Raw genomic sequence first — 14,641 nt, forward strand, 5'->3', positions numbered from 1 at the left:
CTTTCATTTCTAATTGAAAACTCAATTTTTTTCAAATAATTTAATAAGTTTAGTTATCACAATACTTAAATTTACCCTATTGTATAACCCTATCATGACCTGAAGATAAAATGTTCATGCTATCACAGCTTTGGTGTTCTTGTACAAGTCTTAGGTACCTGAAAAAAAAACGTATACATATTAAAATCATATTTACGCTTTGGTCGCCAAGAAGCCTACATCTTTGCAACTACTGCTGCCTTGCAATAAGTAGGTATACAAGGGAGCATAGTTGTTGTTTACGGTCGACCGAGGCCAATCGGATCACACAAAAAATTGGTTGCTATACAGGATGTTTGGTATATTGTTTGCCAAATTAAAACGGCAGATAGCTTGAGTCATTTGCTATCTTCTCATGCCTAGAAAAACAAAATTAGCCATGGTTTTTTTTACTACTACGCAAGTAAAAATTTTAAATTTACGAAAACTGTCATAGAAGTGAAAAAAAAATTGTGCACCAAATTAAATATTTCTAGGCCTGAGAAGATAGCAAATGACTCAACCTATCTGCCGTTTTAATTTGGCAAACGATGTACCAAACACCCTGTATATTTAAAATACCTATGGCTTATGACTAAGAGAAGAGACGAAAGGTACAATTTCAGTGCGCTCATATCAATGGAATATTGTAACAGTAACGAATTTTGTATCTTGTTCCGATTTGCCTCAGTCTACCCGAGCCCCTCGTGTTAAAATTGATACTTAAGCAAGCGAAAGACTTTTCAAAAAGTGATATCCTGATTGATGTGTGCGCACGAATTTTTTTGGAGGACTTAGATAGCAAATGACCTCTCAAATTATACTATGGGAGTAAGTAGGAGGCTATACCTCTCAATTCAATATACTATTAACACTACACATCATTTAATTTCGGCCCCATTTGGCTTGTCATACAAACACCCTACTACGAGTATTAACCCAAAGATGTCTGAAATATTGTTGCATCACGGAGTTTTCGTTTGTTAATCATTTTGTAGTTTTCATAATCTGTTATCTTAATCTCAAGCAGTTTTATGAGCTTGGCATTTGCAATTTTATCAGCAAATTAATCACCAAACGCAAATGACTTGCCATTGAAATAGTTATTTATATTTAGGATACAAGTGCAGCAAAGAGGAAATTCGAACGTGTATCGTACAACGTTTTACAGTACATATGGCCTTTTACACTTTTGACATACGCACGAAAAGTGCAATTTCACGCACTAGTGCGGGAAAATAGGACCATATGTACTGTAATAGTACATTGTGTATTAAGGGCGGGAAATAAGAAATTACGAACGAGTGTCAATTTTAAGCCCGACGCGAAGCGAGGGCTTAAAATGTTCACGAGTTCGGAATTTCTTTACCGCCCGTGGCACACACAATGTTTTTCATCACACTTGTAAGGAAAAAAAGGAGAATTAATAAAAACAAACTTCTGTATAAAACACTTTTCCGCCCTAGGGCGAAAATTTCAATTTCCCGCCCGCAAGCCCTACGTGTAAATAAGTGTTTTTCATCACACTTGCTCGGAAAAGATTTTTTCCGCCCTAGGGCGAAAATTTCAATTTCCCGCCCGCAAGCCCTACGTGTAAATACATCTTTTCCGAGCAAGTGTGATGAAATAATACATTGTGTATTAAGGGCGGGAAATAAGAAATTACGAACGAGTGTCAATTTTAAGCCCGACGCGAAGCGAGGGCTTAAAATGTTCACGAGTTCGGAATTTCTTTACCGCCCGTGGCACACACAATGTTTTTCATCACACTTGTAAGGAAAAAAAGGAGAATTAATAAAAACAAACTTCTGTATAAAACACTTTTCCGCCCTAGGGCGAAAATTTCAATTTCCCGCCCGCAAGCCCTACGTGTAAATAAGTGTTTTTCATCACACTTGCTCGGAAAAGATTTTTTCCGCCCTAGGGCGAAAATTTCAATTTCCCGCCCGCAAGCCCTACGTGTAAATACATCTTTTCCGAGCAAGTGTGATGAAAAATATATTTAAGTATTTAAAAATTCCGTGTAGTTATTTAGGGGTCATCCATTAATTACATCACACGTTTAGGGGGAGGGAGGGGGTCAAGAAAATGTGACATATTGTGACATGGGGAGGGGGGAGACACAAACTTTGTGACGTCACTTTAACTTCATCAGTAACCGAAAATGTATTTAAATTATTTTATTCGCTGTACATTTAAATAACATGTTTTTAAAACGATTATCGTTTTTATTCGTTTAATTTTCTTTCCTAAGCAGTTTTGGGTTATAAAATTACTAATATTTATATCGTCAAAAATATTTTGATAAAATATTTATAATACTTAGGTACTTACTTAATTCGATTTGGCGATTTCGTAGAAAAAAATGTGACGTCACACTAGGGGGGAGGGGTTTGCCAAATGTGACCAAGTGTGACAAGGACCCCTCCAAGGAGGGGTCAAAAAACCTAGAAATTCGTGTGACGTAATTAATGGATGACCCCTTATCAGTGTGCATTACAATGTACACTCCTCCGTTTCAAATAAATTAGAACCTTTCCTAAACCAATTAAATTAGCATTTCTTTTGTTTCATAGCTTTTTAAAACAAACGAAATTCGTTCCAATTTAGTTAGGTACTTAGGGCATACTGAAAATTCCTGGACCAAATTCAGAATCCAGAAACTTTCAGTATGGCCCACGTACTAAGACTTATACCTAGAACAAAGTTCAAAGTAAAAATTGGTTACTTTGCATGGTGGGGTCTTACGAGGTTGTACCTTATAAAATACCTATAAAACATTTTAGAATCGGTTAGATATAAAACACTACGTATTAAAAACCTTAATAATAAGTACCTAAATAAGAAAATCCCCATGTTTTAATCAGCGTGTTGCTTTGACGCGTGCCGAGCTAGCGTCTCTGCCGACGTCCGCGTAAAGGTATCCTGCATTTCAACTTGCGTCTTTTCTATTAACAAAGAGAGGTCATCTTTGGTCATGCCGCTCGTTTCAACCATCGGCAATATTGTGACGATAACGTCTCCTGTAACAAATTAAATGATTTATATATTTATTTATTGGCACTGGTCGACGAAAGAAAACGAGATCTATCGCGCGCCATTATAGTTCGTTTTTTTTAGCATTAAGGGGCCCACTGATTAACAGTCCGCCGGACGACCTGTCAGTTAGAACAAAATTTTGACAGTTCCGAACTACTTACAGGCCGAAACCGTCCGGCGGACTGTTAATCAGTGGGCCCCTTTAGGAAGAACTTAAAAGAAGGTATGAAGCTATCTTGACATGTTTTTTAATTGAAAAACGCTTATTAAAAATCAGTAACTATTACTTATGAAAGTAGAAGAATATAAATGATCGTATTAGATTCATAATTGTTACATATTTACCGTAACTTATTTTTAAAATGTGTTTTTCGATTAAAAGATATATCAAGATTGTTTAGTGTTTACCTTATGCAAATTTCTTAAAAATTGATACGCTGGTAACTAGTTAGTACGCCGTGATGCCTGGCAAAGTGGCGCGGTCCGTGGAGTCGTTCTTACTAGCTCATCATCAGGAGCAAATAGTTTTAGTTTATGCGAGTCGTTAGACCACCCCTTCGAGATGCGAGTAATGTAATAGACGTACCTGAACCAAACTTGTGTCGCTTGTCGTCCAGGAAGTGGTACTTGGAGGCGACCACAGGCTGTATGGGAGCTCCGGCGTCCATGGCTACGTGGAAGGCACCCTTGCGGAAGGGCAGCAGCTTATCACCGCTGTGCCGCGTGCCCTCGGGGAACAGGAGCAGTTTACGCTGCGAATTTATAGGTTAAATAGTTATTCGTTACTTTGTTTTCAAAATATGGTGTCATGAAGCGTAAGGAGTAAACACGGAGTAAAGCACGACACTTTAACCCTTATACGGACTGGCAGTTAGAAAATTACAATCGAATGTCAGCGTATTTCGCTACAAATACCATTTATTTTTTTACAAACACTGTCGAATTAGTATAAACATGCGACGCCTAAACGTCACATACTTAATAACTAATTATTTTCACCTCTGACACCGCTTTTATGTTTAAGAAAATAACTTTCTTCTGCTATTGTTCAAAACCACCAGACTTTTGCTGTGTTACAAAAGTACCTATAGGTCGCACTGGTTACATACTTAGGTACATACCGGCCCGATGTAAGCATCATCACTTGAGTTTAGGTTCATCTTTAATGCAGTCTAGATATATTATTGATTTAAGTACTACTGACGCGGCCGGTGCGTCATGAGTCAAGGATAACAAACCGCATATACCTATTCACAAAACATAAGTTTCTCGACTTGACCCCGAGATTCGTAACAAATACCTACGTAAACAGAGGTCACCACCACAGGCCATATTTACTGTAAGTAATACATTTGTAAGTACAATACTCGTGCGAAAAGGTAATTTAACAACTCGTGTCTATTTAAAACGCTCCCTTCGGTCGTGTTTCAATTTATCGCCACTAGTTGCGAATTTCCTACTTTTCGCACTTATATCGTAATATACTAATACATACATACATAGGTAGTGCACAATAACTTAAATAGTGATAACTGTTGATTCGCTGAGTACCTAACGAAAAACGCCTACATACAGAAACCGAGTCGCTGGAGGTGGTAGGATTTTTGGTCGTTTGTTAGGATTGCAGGCAGAATTGTCGTGGGTCAGGGATTTTTTTAGAAACCTTGACAGGAGCTAGCTAAAAGTTTTGAGTTCTTCTGTACCTTCAGAATATGGTGACGAGCTAAGGGAATAAGGGGTGTAATGGGCGCTTTTATTTTATACTTTATCGGGGTTTATGCTAACGGTAAATAAATAGTGGTGAATATATTCCACTATAGTACAAAGGCTACTGCATACAATCTCCTAACTTCAGGTGATCATGTTGTAATTTTCGGAGAAAGAACCGTCCAGGAAATGTCAGGATTTTAGGGTGATAGACTTTTGTGGGGGTAATTCATTTTTACATATGGCAACCCTAGTATACATAAAAATTACGTAGCAGCTACTGTAAAAAATGTTTCACTATTGACAAGAATAACATAGGTATTGCACAGAAATATCTCAGCTAAAATATTATTTCAATTAAAATAATATATAAATAAATAATTTAGCCTACATATATAAGTATGTCCCACTGCTGGGCACAGGCGCGAGAGGGCTTGAGCTATAGTCTCCATGCTAGCCCAAGGCGAGGCGGATTGGGGACTTCACATACACCTTTTGAATTTCTTCGCAGATGTATGCAGGTTTCCTCACGATGTTTTCCTTCACCAAAAAGCTAGTGGTGAATATCAAATGATATTTCGTACATAAGTTCCGAAAAATTCATCATTACTTTCGAATTGTAAGTCAGGTTGTACTTTCGAATTGTATCATATCCACTCGGGCACCGCCGCTTTTTTCGCATTTCAATAAAAAATAAATAAAAACAAAGGATTTCGCTTGCAGCTAATAAAACAATTTGATAGAGCATTGCCAGTAAAAGCACACAATAGTCACATCTAGATAAAAAATTTACAGGGCAGTGATTATAAGAAAATAAACTATTTTCTTATCAACTTACCAACGCTGGAAGAATCTTTAACTGCCACAGAAGATCAAGTAGGTAAATAATTGAACGTAAATGTTAGGTAGGTATAATTATATTAAAGTACTGTAGGTAATAATCTAATCGTTTAATACTTGCATCTGCAACGATTAATTTATTATAATGAAAAGAAAAAAAAACCTCATCCATTATTCACCAAAAATATTTTGTATTTAATTAAATACTCGTATGTACCTAAATAATACGAATAACTAACTATGCGAGTAACTGCCAATAATTAAAATAACTGTGGTATGGAGAATAAAATTGGCGTCTTGGCTACGCGGCCAGGACTCTCAGGAGTTCGAAGTTCGAACCCGGCTCCTAGCGAGGAGTCCGTGGAGTAATTTAACTGTCTGTTGCTGGCGTAAAAAAGCAGTGCAGCACAACGTCCTGAGTGGCGCAGGCTGGTCCATGACAAAGTGCATGGTTTCGAGGAGCAACGTAAAGTTGACCTCGACGCTAAACGCGATGACCTGAAAGCGCGCCAGCCTGCTTCCATTCACTACCACTATGTGGCTGGTGTTCTCACGTGCCCTCAATGTGCGCGGAGGTTCACCTCCAAGATCGGCTATGTCAGCCATATTCGGGCGCACGAGCGCCGAGCGAACTAGGAGTCGAAGTGGTCGCCATGGTCGAAATCGGCCGGAAGGATCTATATCTATCTCTATCTATGTAGAAGCGCAAACTCACTGTGTCAGTAAGATAATTATTTTCATTGTTTATGCAAAGCAGATCAGATATCAGAGTTCAAAAGCCAAATATATAGCTATCTACTCGACTCATTTCCCTCTAGAATTCGTACCTAATTTTGTACTTATATTTTAGGCTTTTTATTCGAGAAGGGTCCCTTATGCTCCATGTGCAATAAGGACCTTTTTATCTGAATTACTGTTAGAATTTCAAATGGAAAGGACCTTATTGCACTTGAAGCATAAGGACCTTCTCTAATAGAAATCCTGGAAAGCCACGTATAAACACTTGAGTTCAAAGTCCTGTCTTAGAACAATCTATAGCATTTACATATGTACCCGTATAGATAACAGTCTCAATACAAAAACGTAAAGCGATTACAACACTGTACCACATAATATTTTTAAATAAAATCTGAACTAATTATGCTTAAAATAAACTGAAATAAATGTCATATACCTACTAAGAAAAAGTGACCAAGGCCGCCAGTAATTATGCTTATACAGTGTTGTGGGGAGCCGAAATCATTTTCAGCGCTTTACATTATGTTTACACCTCGCTCGCTTATGGACGGTGCAAGATAACAAAGGCATTGAATCGCGGCCGGCCGCGCGATAATAGTAACATAGGTATACTATTAACACATTTTCTTATAAAAAATGTCACACACTATAAATCAGTATTTTGAGGCCACCAGAACAATAAATAATATTTAATTACTTTAGATACTTACTCTTTCTTTCATATTATTTTTTGAATTGGCTTTTAAATCAACTCAAGGCATGTTTGAATATTCAAACATGCCTTGAGTTAATTTCTGTATGAAGTTTGTTGTATTATAAATGTTATAATATGTATAGCTTTACTTTCTGTTCCTTGACAGCCGTCGCTTGCACATTAAGGGCGTCGTGGGCCGAGCGAGAGCCCCGATCGATGAACACCGTGCCCCACATCCAAGCAGCGGTTCCAAACGGCACCAAGTACTGCATGGTGCGCTTGGAGATGACCGTGCAGCGTGCCATCAGCGGCCACAGGACCGCCAGGACTTTAAAAAACAGAAAACTTAAGTTAAAAAAACCGGGCAAGTGCGAGTCGGACTCGCGCACGAAGGGTTCCGTACCATAATGCAAAAAAAAAAACAAAAAGAGCAAAAAGAATTGGTCACCCATCCAAGTACTGACCACTCCCGACGTTGCTTAACTTTGGTCAAAAATCACGTTTGTTGTATGGGAGCCCCATTTAAATCTTTATTTTATTCTGTTTTTAGTATTTGTTGTTATAGCGGCAACAGAAATACATCATCTGTGAAAATTTCAACTGTCTAGCTATCACGGTCCGTGAGATACAGCCTGGTGACAGACAGACAGACGGACGGACGGACGGACGGACGGACGGACAGCGAAGTCTTAGTAATAATAGGGTCCCGTTTTACCCTTTGGGTACGGAACCCTAAAAAATGGTTAATTCTCAGACTAGCATAACGCTATAACGTGCATTCATAAACGTTGCGTCTGATTTTGTGCGAAAACATCGCCGCCTGCCGACGAGAACCATCCAAAGTTTTTAATTAGTGATATCTGTTCTCAGAAAATTGTGCTTACCGTATAGGTCGAGGCAGCTCTGGTGATTTAGGAGGACCACCGTGCCCCTCGAGTTGTCAATGTTCTCTAGACCTCGCACTTCGAATCTGATGCCAAGAAGTAGCCTTGCAGTCCATCTTAGAAGAGCTGCTGGAATTCTGGCAAACAAAAGTTAGGGATCTAGAAACAAGCTCAGAGGGTTCATAAAAAGCAGCTCTTTTAGTGTAATTACAACCTGTAATTATTTTTATAGGTGGGTACTAAAATACAAAAACAAATAGAAGGAAGAAATCAGATTATAAGTGAATGTTTTTTTTTATATATAATAAATACTGTCTTAAATTACAACTGATTAATTGATAATACTTGTAGTAACGCAACTATCTAATACAACTACCATGTTCGCAATGATTGTGTGTGTTTTATGTACTGTTGCTTGTTACTTACAAAGCATTCTTCGGGTTGAACGGTCTAAACAACATCAGAGGTAGTGGAGCTGTCGAAAAAATAACCGCGGCGACCACAAATAGTACAAACTGCAAATAAAAAGTTTCAAATTTTTAAATTAAAGTTTATTAGGTACCTATCTAAGCTAACTCGGTAAACCACCGCTCACGAGTAGTATAGCCAACTCTTGAGATATACAATTACGGCTACTGTCACCCAAAAAATTAACACTTACAGTTCTTAAACCATTAAAATCAAAATATTTGAGGCTCTTTGCGGTTTCATAAACTTTGGATTTCTATTGCGAAAGTATGAACAAAGCACTTGAGATACATATTCAATAGGTGCCTAGGTAATCTAGGTATGCGTAATTAGAGATCACATTTAAGAAAAGGGAACGCCTGCCTGAGGGCCTACCGCGAACCACGTTCGAAGTGTTGCCTCCCTGTCAACCTTACGGACAAATTTACAAGTGCGATAGAGAGGCAACAAGTCGAACGTGGTTCGCGGTAAGCCCTCAGAACTCTGTAAGGGGTGGGAACAACCGGCGGAGATTCTCGAATACTTCAATGTCTATATTTGTTACATACATAAGTTTAAGTAAATATTTCCTTTAGAAATTTTTAAACACCTAGTAAGATAATATTTTACTTAAAGCAAATATGCCTCGGCAGCATTCCTTTTTTCGTCTTTTTATGGTCACACTCAAATATTACTATGGGGCCATAACGTATAAATTTATACGAGTGCGTCTTTCCATGGAAAAAAAAACTGTTACCTACAGTCAAGGTCATAGTGCCAAAAAAATGCAAATACGGAATAAATTATTGTCAAGATATTTTCGGTCACTTGCTTTTGTAATTTTTATTTCAACTGGTTTTATTTTAACTAAGTAATACATTATACGCGAAACGCTAATTATTTGTACATAGATAAGTATTTTGTACTACCCTCTGCCGGCTCTACCAATTATTCAGTTATTAAATTACAAGAAATAAATACCTCGAAACCCTTCCGGAACATAATTTTCACCATTTTGAGATTCAACATGTTGAGAATCGAACATTTTGAGAATTCATGATTTACTTTTTATCATATTGAGAATTCAACATTATGAGAATTCATCATTATGTTCCGGAAGGCTCCAAACCGATCCCTAATGATGAAATGATTAAAATGAATCATGCTAAGCGTAGAGCAAACATGAAGCAAGCGCCGGACACGCCTGCAGGAAGCAAAACACTTCGCAAATTAACGCGTGTGTACCAGCCATGAGCCAGCTAAACACATACATTTAGGGTTGTTTCACACGTACAGTCAGCAGCAGAAGTCGCTATACACTCCAGGTGCTCAAAGAGAGGTAAACGTTTAAACTGTCAAAAAGTTGTTGACTGTCATGGTAGCATTTACTTGTGAGCGCTCAACATGTCACAAATATCTTAACAGTCGCTATTCATTAATTTCTACACTTACAACAAATCATTGATACCTTAGCTGTCAAAAAACCATTGGTATCTAAGCGGTCAACGTGTCAAATATATCTGAACAATATGGAAAAATAGACGTTTAAAGCATACATGTATGGTCGTATATTGAATGAATAATAGCTATGCTAATTTCAGGTAAAGCGTTTTGACAATCATCGAAAGCAGTACAGTCTTGTCATCACATACATCTATCTCACGTTTTGCCCTTCAACCATTGACAGAGGCCTGTCAGTCAGCTTACTGAAAACTATTTATTTTATTGAATAGAATCATCAAAACGAATGAGTGACACATCTTCTTCTTCTTCCAGTGCCATCTCCTACCGGAGGTCGGCTATCATGAGGGCTATACGAACTTTAGACACAGCTGCGCGGAATAATGAGCGTGTGCTCTGCTTGAACCATGTTCGGAGATTTTGGAGCCATGAGTTACGTCTTCTTCCGGATGATCTTTTTTAGAGCCAATTGTCAAGGCACGTTGTGGCCTTGTGACTAAGGCGTTTGCTTTTCAAAGCAGAGACAGCGGGTTCAAATCTCAGTCGGACGCACCTAGAGATTACAGCTTTTTTTTTGGGTTTCATTTTTATTATTAATTAGTAGTTTTATATTAATTTCGCATAAGTTTATATGTTTTTTGAAGATATGTCACATGTAGAGTATGTACGACTTTCTAACAGGACGTTGTAGGTTTGACCCCCAGGAAGCGTTCCTTAGATTACTCCTGTGCGGAATGCCATTTGATGTTTACTGCTAGGTTAGACTGGTTATACTAACAATAAGTTCAAAGATATACAGTATGTTGATACATACTGTATATCATTGAACTTATTGTTAGTTCAGTATCTTTGAACAATAAGTTCAAAGATATACAGTATGTTGATACATACTGTATATCATTGAACTTATTGTTAGTACGAACGTTAGTTTGAACGAAAGGCCAAGAAAGAGACCCATTAATGTTTAGGTCATACTGAACAACTTTTACTATGGGACCAACCCCGAAAACGCGGAAAAATACTTGGAAGTTTCATACATTTTGCTGGTCTGATGTTGAAATTTTCTATGGGAGAGTAATTTATTTCCGGGGTTTCGGGGTTGGTCCCATAGTAAAAGTTGCTCAGTATGACCCTCGGAGTAATTAACAATGGAGCCGCCATTAACAGGCGTTCCCCTCTGTCGAAAATAGGCGGCCAATGGTCAACCTCATGTCAACTATATGTATGGACTGACGTTTATCTGACATGACGTACCTATACATTTGATGTGCCCCTCCCCCGCAAAAAACGGCAGACTATTTTGTACCGACAATTTTAGACATGGCGTCTCCGTTGGTTATATCCTCCAAGGTATGACCTAAACATTAATGGGTCTCTTTCTTGGCCTTTCGTTCTGATACATACTGTATATAACTCCGTATACTCTATCCTCTCTGCTAAGTTGTAAAAACAAAATTCGTCATTCCTATGGTCAACAGTTAGCATATTACGTAGGTGTATATGCATGGCAGTGATGGTTTTAACGGCTAGCCTCTATTACAAAGCCATAAGGTTTACATGTCAGATTGGGACAGAGAACGTGTTAAGTTTCAATTCTATTATTTTCTCCTTCGTTCTTTGATCGATTCGGAGCATCGTATTTTAGTACTATATAGTATATTTCAGTACAATAAGCGGGCTAAATGAATATATATATTAACATATAATATGCTCTACGATTAGGAAGAACGGCCGCCTATGACAGTTAAAATAAAAAACCTATCATTCTCGTAAAACCTACTTATTTATTGTCTAAGTTTGGCATTTGACGATAAAATACTTCTTTAAGAAAGGAGGTGTCAATTCGTAGCTGCTACAGTATTTAACAAAAAATTAAACAGATAAAATATTGATGCTTAGTTACCATTGAAATAACAACTGCTTAGCAACTGGTGGCACCCTGGCTGCTGACGTACGTGATTGGCAGTGCGTGTAGGTATTAATGACAGCAGCTTGAATTTGAGTGCTTAGTTACCACTGAATTTCTAACCGTTATTGTCATTGTGATTAAATAAGGGTGTATGTGTTAAAGAAAAACTCAGAAGTTAAGATATATGTGACGAACTGAAAGCCTATGCTAAAATGACAACTTAGATGTCCTTATTTTTGTGACGATTGAAGTGTATATGTTTTCTTGGACACCTTACCCGCTCAGGTATATCTGATGCTGACTGTACCACAACCACACCACGTCGCAGCGTTAAAATGCGGTCAAGCAGTGGTTACGTGTGAATTGTACTATTCATTAAACATACAAAATATGCGCCCGACCACAGGTTGTGGTTGTGGTTGTCGTGTGGTTGTGGTACGTGTGAAACAACCCTTAGATACGGGTTTTTAGTACTCAACTATATGTTTCTTCACACTTTATCTGTAGCTAAATAAAACATCCTGTCCAACTTAAAGCCGTATTTGTACATAAATGTGACGTTCTCAACCAAAACTTACTGTATATTTTCGGTTGCTGACAAGTTTGATTTCAAATTGAAGCTGAATGGAAATAGCTCCTTATTAACAACCGACAATAAGTACTCTTTGGTTGAAAATGGCACAAATATAATTATAGGTACTTACCTACTTAAACGAATATTAAGGGGTCATCCATTAATTACATCACACGTTTAGGGGGAGGGAGGGGGTCAAGAAAATGTGACATATTGTGACATGGGGGAGGGGGGAGACACAAACTTTGTGACGTCACTTTAACTTCATCAGTAACCAAAAATTTATTTAAATTATTTTATTCGCTGTGCATTTAAATAACAAGTTTTTAAATCGATAATCGTTTTTATTCGTTTAATTTTCTTTCCCAAGCAGTTTTGGGTTATAAAATTACTAATATTTATATGGTCAAAAATATTTTGATAAAATATTAATAATACTTAGGTACTTACTTAATTCGATTTGGCGATTTCGTAGAAAAAATGTGACGTCACACTAGGGGGGAGGGGTTTGCCAAATGTGACCAAGTGTGACAAGGGGGGGAAGGGGTCAAAAAACCTAGAAATTCGTGTGACGTAATTAATGGATGACCCCTAATGTGTTGAGACACGTGGTCATTGTGTTCCCATAAGGCAACTGTACATTGCAATGTCTTTACAGTAGATGTATGGCGTAAGGGTAGAGGTCTCGTTACTTGAATACGTCGCGTCGTGGAAGTGCAGTTACCCCATCGGGGCACTTGCCCTAACCATAAAGTAACCCTAACTGACCTTACCGATCGACGATATTGATATATTTGCTGACGGTACTGGCACATTTTGCCGAAAACGTCCTTGTGTTAATATGTATAGTCCACAAAACAAAGAAGTAATAGAAGTGAAACGTATGTCTACAGGGCGTCCCACGGCTATGCCACATGGAGGGAAAGTACCCTAAATATTGTAGATGGAACATTTTACTGAAAGAAGACATTATTTTAATTTAAAAAACAATTTAAACTGCATTCATAGATTTTTAAATAATTACATGGTTGAACCGGGAATCGAACCCGCCGCACGAGAAAAAAAATCATCCTGTAGCTTTATCATACCGATCGAAAGGCTTGATCATAAGGATTATTTTTTGCTAAAGAACATAGTGTCAGAAACAAAAGGAAGACCATGAATTTTAACATTTGATGTGAAATTTAGCGAAATAATCAAAAGAGTGCGGCTTTGTATTCAACAGAATGAGACTACATTTTGAGCATTTGATAAATTAAATTGATTAATTTTGAATTAAAAATGTTAAAATTCATGGGCTTCCTTTTATTTCCGACACTATGTTATTTAGCAAAAAATAATCCTTATGATCAAGCCTTTCGATCGGTATGATAAAGCTACAGGATGATTTTTTTTCTCGTGCGGCGGGTTCGATTCCCGGTTCAACCATGTAATTATTTAAAAATCTATGAATGCAGTTTAAATTGTTTTTTAAATTAAAATAATGTCTTCTTTCAGTAAAATGTTCCATCTACAATATTTAGGGTACTTTCCCTCCATGTGGCATAGCCGTGGGACGCCCTGTATAGCGTGTGGCAAGATTATGGTTAGCTGCATACACTTTCAGCACAGACTATTGTCAGTCGTGTGACAGTTCAGCATGGCGCTTTTGACATGTCAGATGTGAAAACGATTCCAGTAAAAATTAGAAATAATTACGAATATGCCGTGCTGCTCCATTTTGGAGTGTAAAAACACTAGCCGGACAAAAAATATTAGATATGGAGGCATTTCATATCATCGGTAAGTATTATTTCATGTAATATATATTTCAATATTTTTTACATTTTCGGTTTCCGCAAGGATTTTTGGATTGTTTAGTACAAAAATCTGATTTATGTAAATGAGATAAGGTTGATATCTACTTAGCGTAAAAGTCATGTACGGGTGCGCTATTCGCCCATAGTGCGAGGACAATATCAAAAAAGTTATCGATGTCGATGTTCGTATAAATATACACTGTTCGGTTTGTTTATGTTCATACATGTTCTTAATAATTTATTTTTGTTTTGCCTCTGGATGATCATATCGAAAAAGTCGTCGCTTATGCACATTTTATATTATGTACAAAATATGTTCTTACTTATTTATTCCTATTCAATGGATTATTTGATTTTAAGTTTTTCTTATAGTATAGTATCCATACATATTTGTCAATTTTCTCTATTAAATATTACGAGTAGGTAAGATGTAAGGTTTTAAGCTGTCACATAATTTTACTGCCGGGTATTTGCTGGCCAGTCTAAAGCCCGCTCCACAAGCTTGCACAAATCTTGAAGCGTTTTTCACAT

General features: G+C 37.5%; 1 protein-coding gene across 3 annotated transcripts in view; it reads right to left on the reverse strand.

Annotated features, from left to right (window-relative positions):
- Positions 1-33: 33 nt before the first annotated feature.
- Positions 34-14,641, reverse strand: part of LOC134678568 (1-acyl-sn-glycerol-3-phosphate acyltransferase alpha-like) — a 31,053-nt gene continuing 16,445 nt past the window's right edge. For 2 of the 3 annotated variants that reach the window (XM_063537190.1, XM_063537189.1), the window contains exons 3-8: positions 8,347-8,435; positions 7,921-8,057; positions 7,186-7,364; positions 3,644-3,809; positions 2,855-3,041; positions 37-158 (exon numbers count right to left, since the gene is read on the reverse strand). In XM_063537190.1, coding sequence (XP_063393260.1) covers positions 2,878-3,041; positions 3,644-3,809; positions 7,186-7,364; positions 7,921-8,057; positions 8,347-8,435 — 735 coding nt within the window. In that variant the 3' untranslated portion in view covers positions 37-158; positions 2,855-2,877. Of the gene's footprint in view, positions 159-2,851; positions 3,042-3,643; positions 3,810-7,185; positions 7,365-7,920; positions 8,058-8,346; positions 8,436-14,641 lie in introns of all 3 variants that reach the window. The other variant, XM_063537191.1, reaches the window with a different exon arrangement.

The sequence above is a fragment of the Cydia fagiglandana genome, chromosome Z (genome assembly GCF_963556715.1).
Source record: "Cydia fagiglandana chromosome Z, ilCydFagi1.1, whole genome shotgun sequence".
In the NCBI taxonomy this organism is placed as follows: domain Eukaryota; kingdom Metazoa; phylum Arthropoda; class Insecta; order Lepidoptera; family Tortricidae; genus Cydia; species Cydia fagiglandana.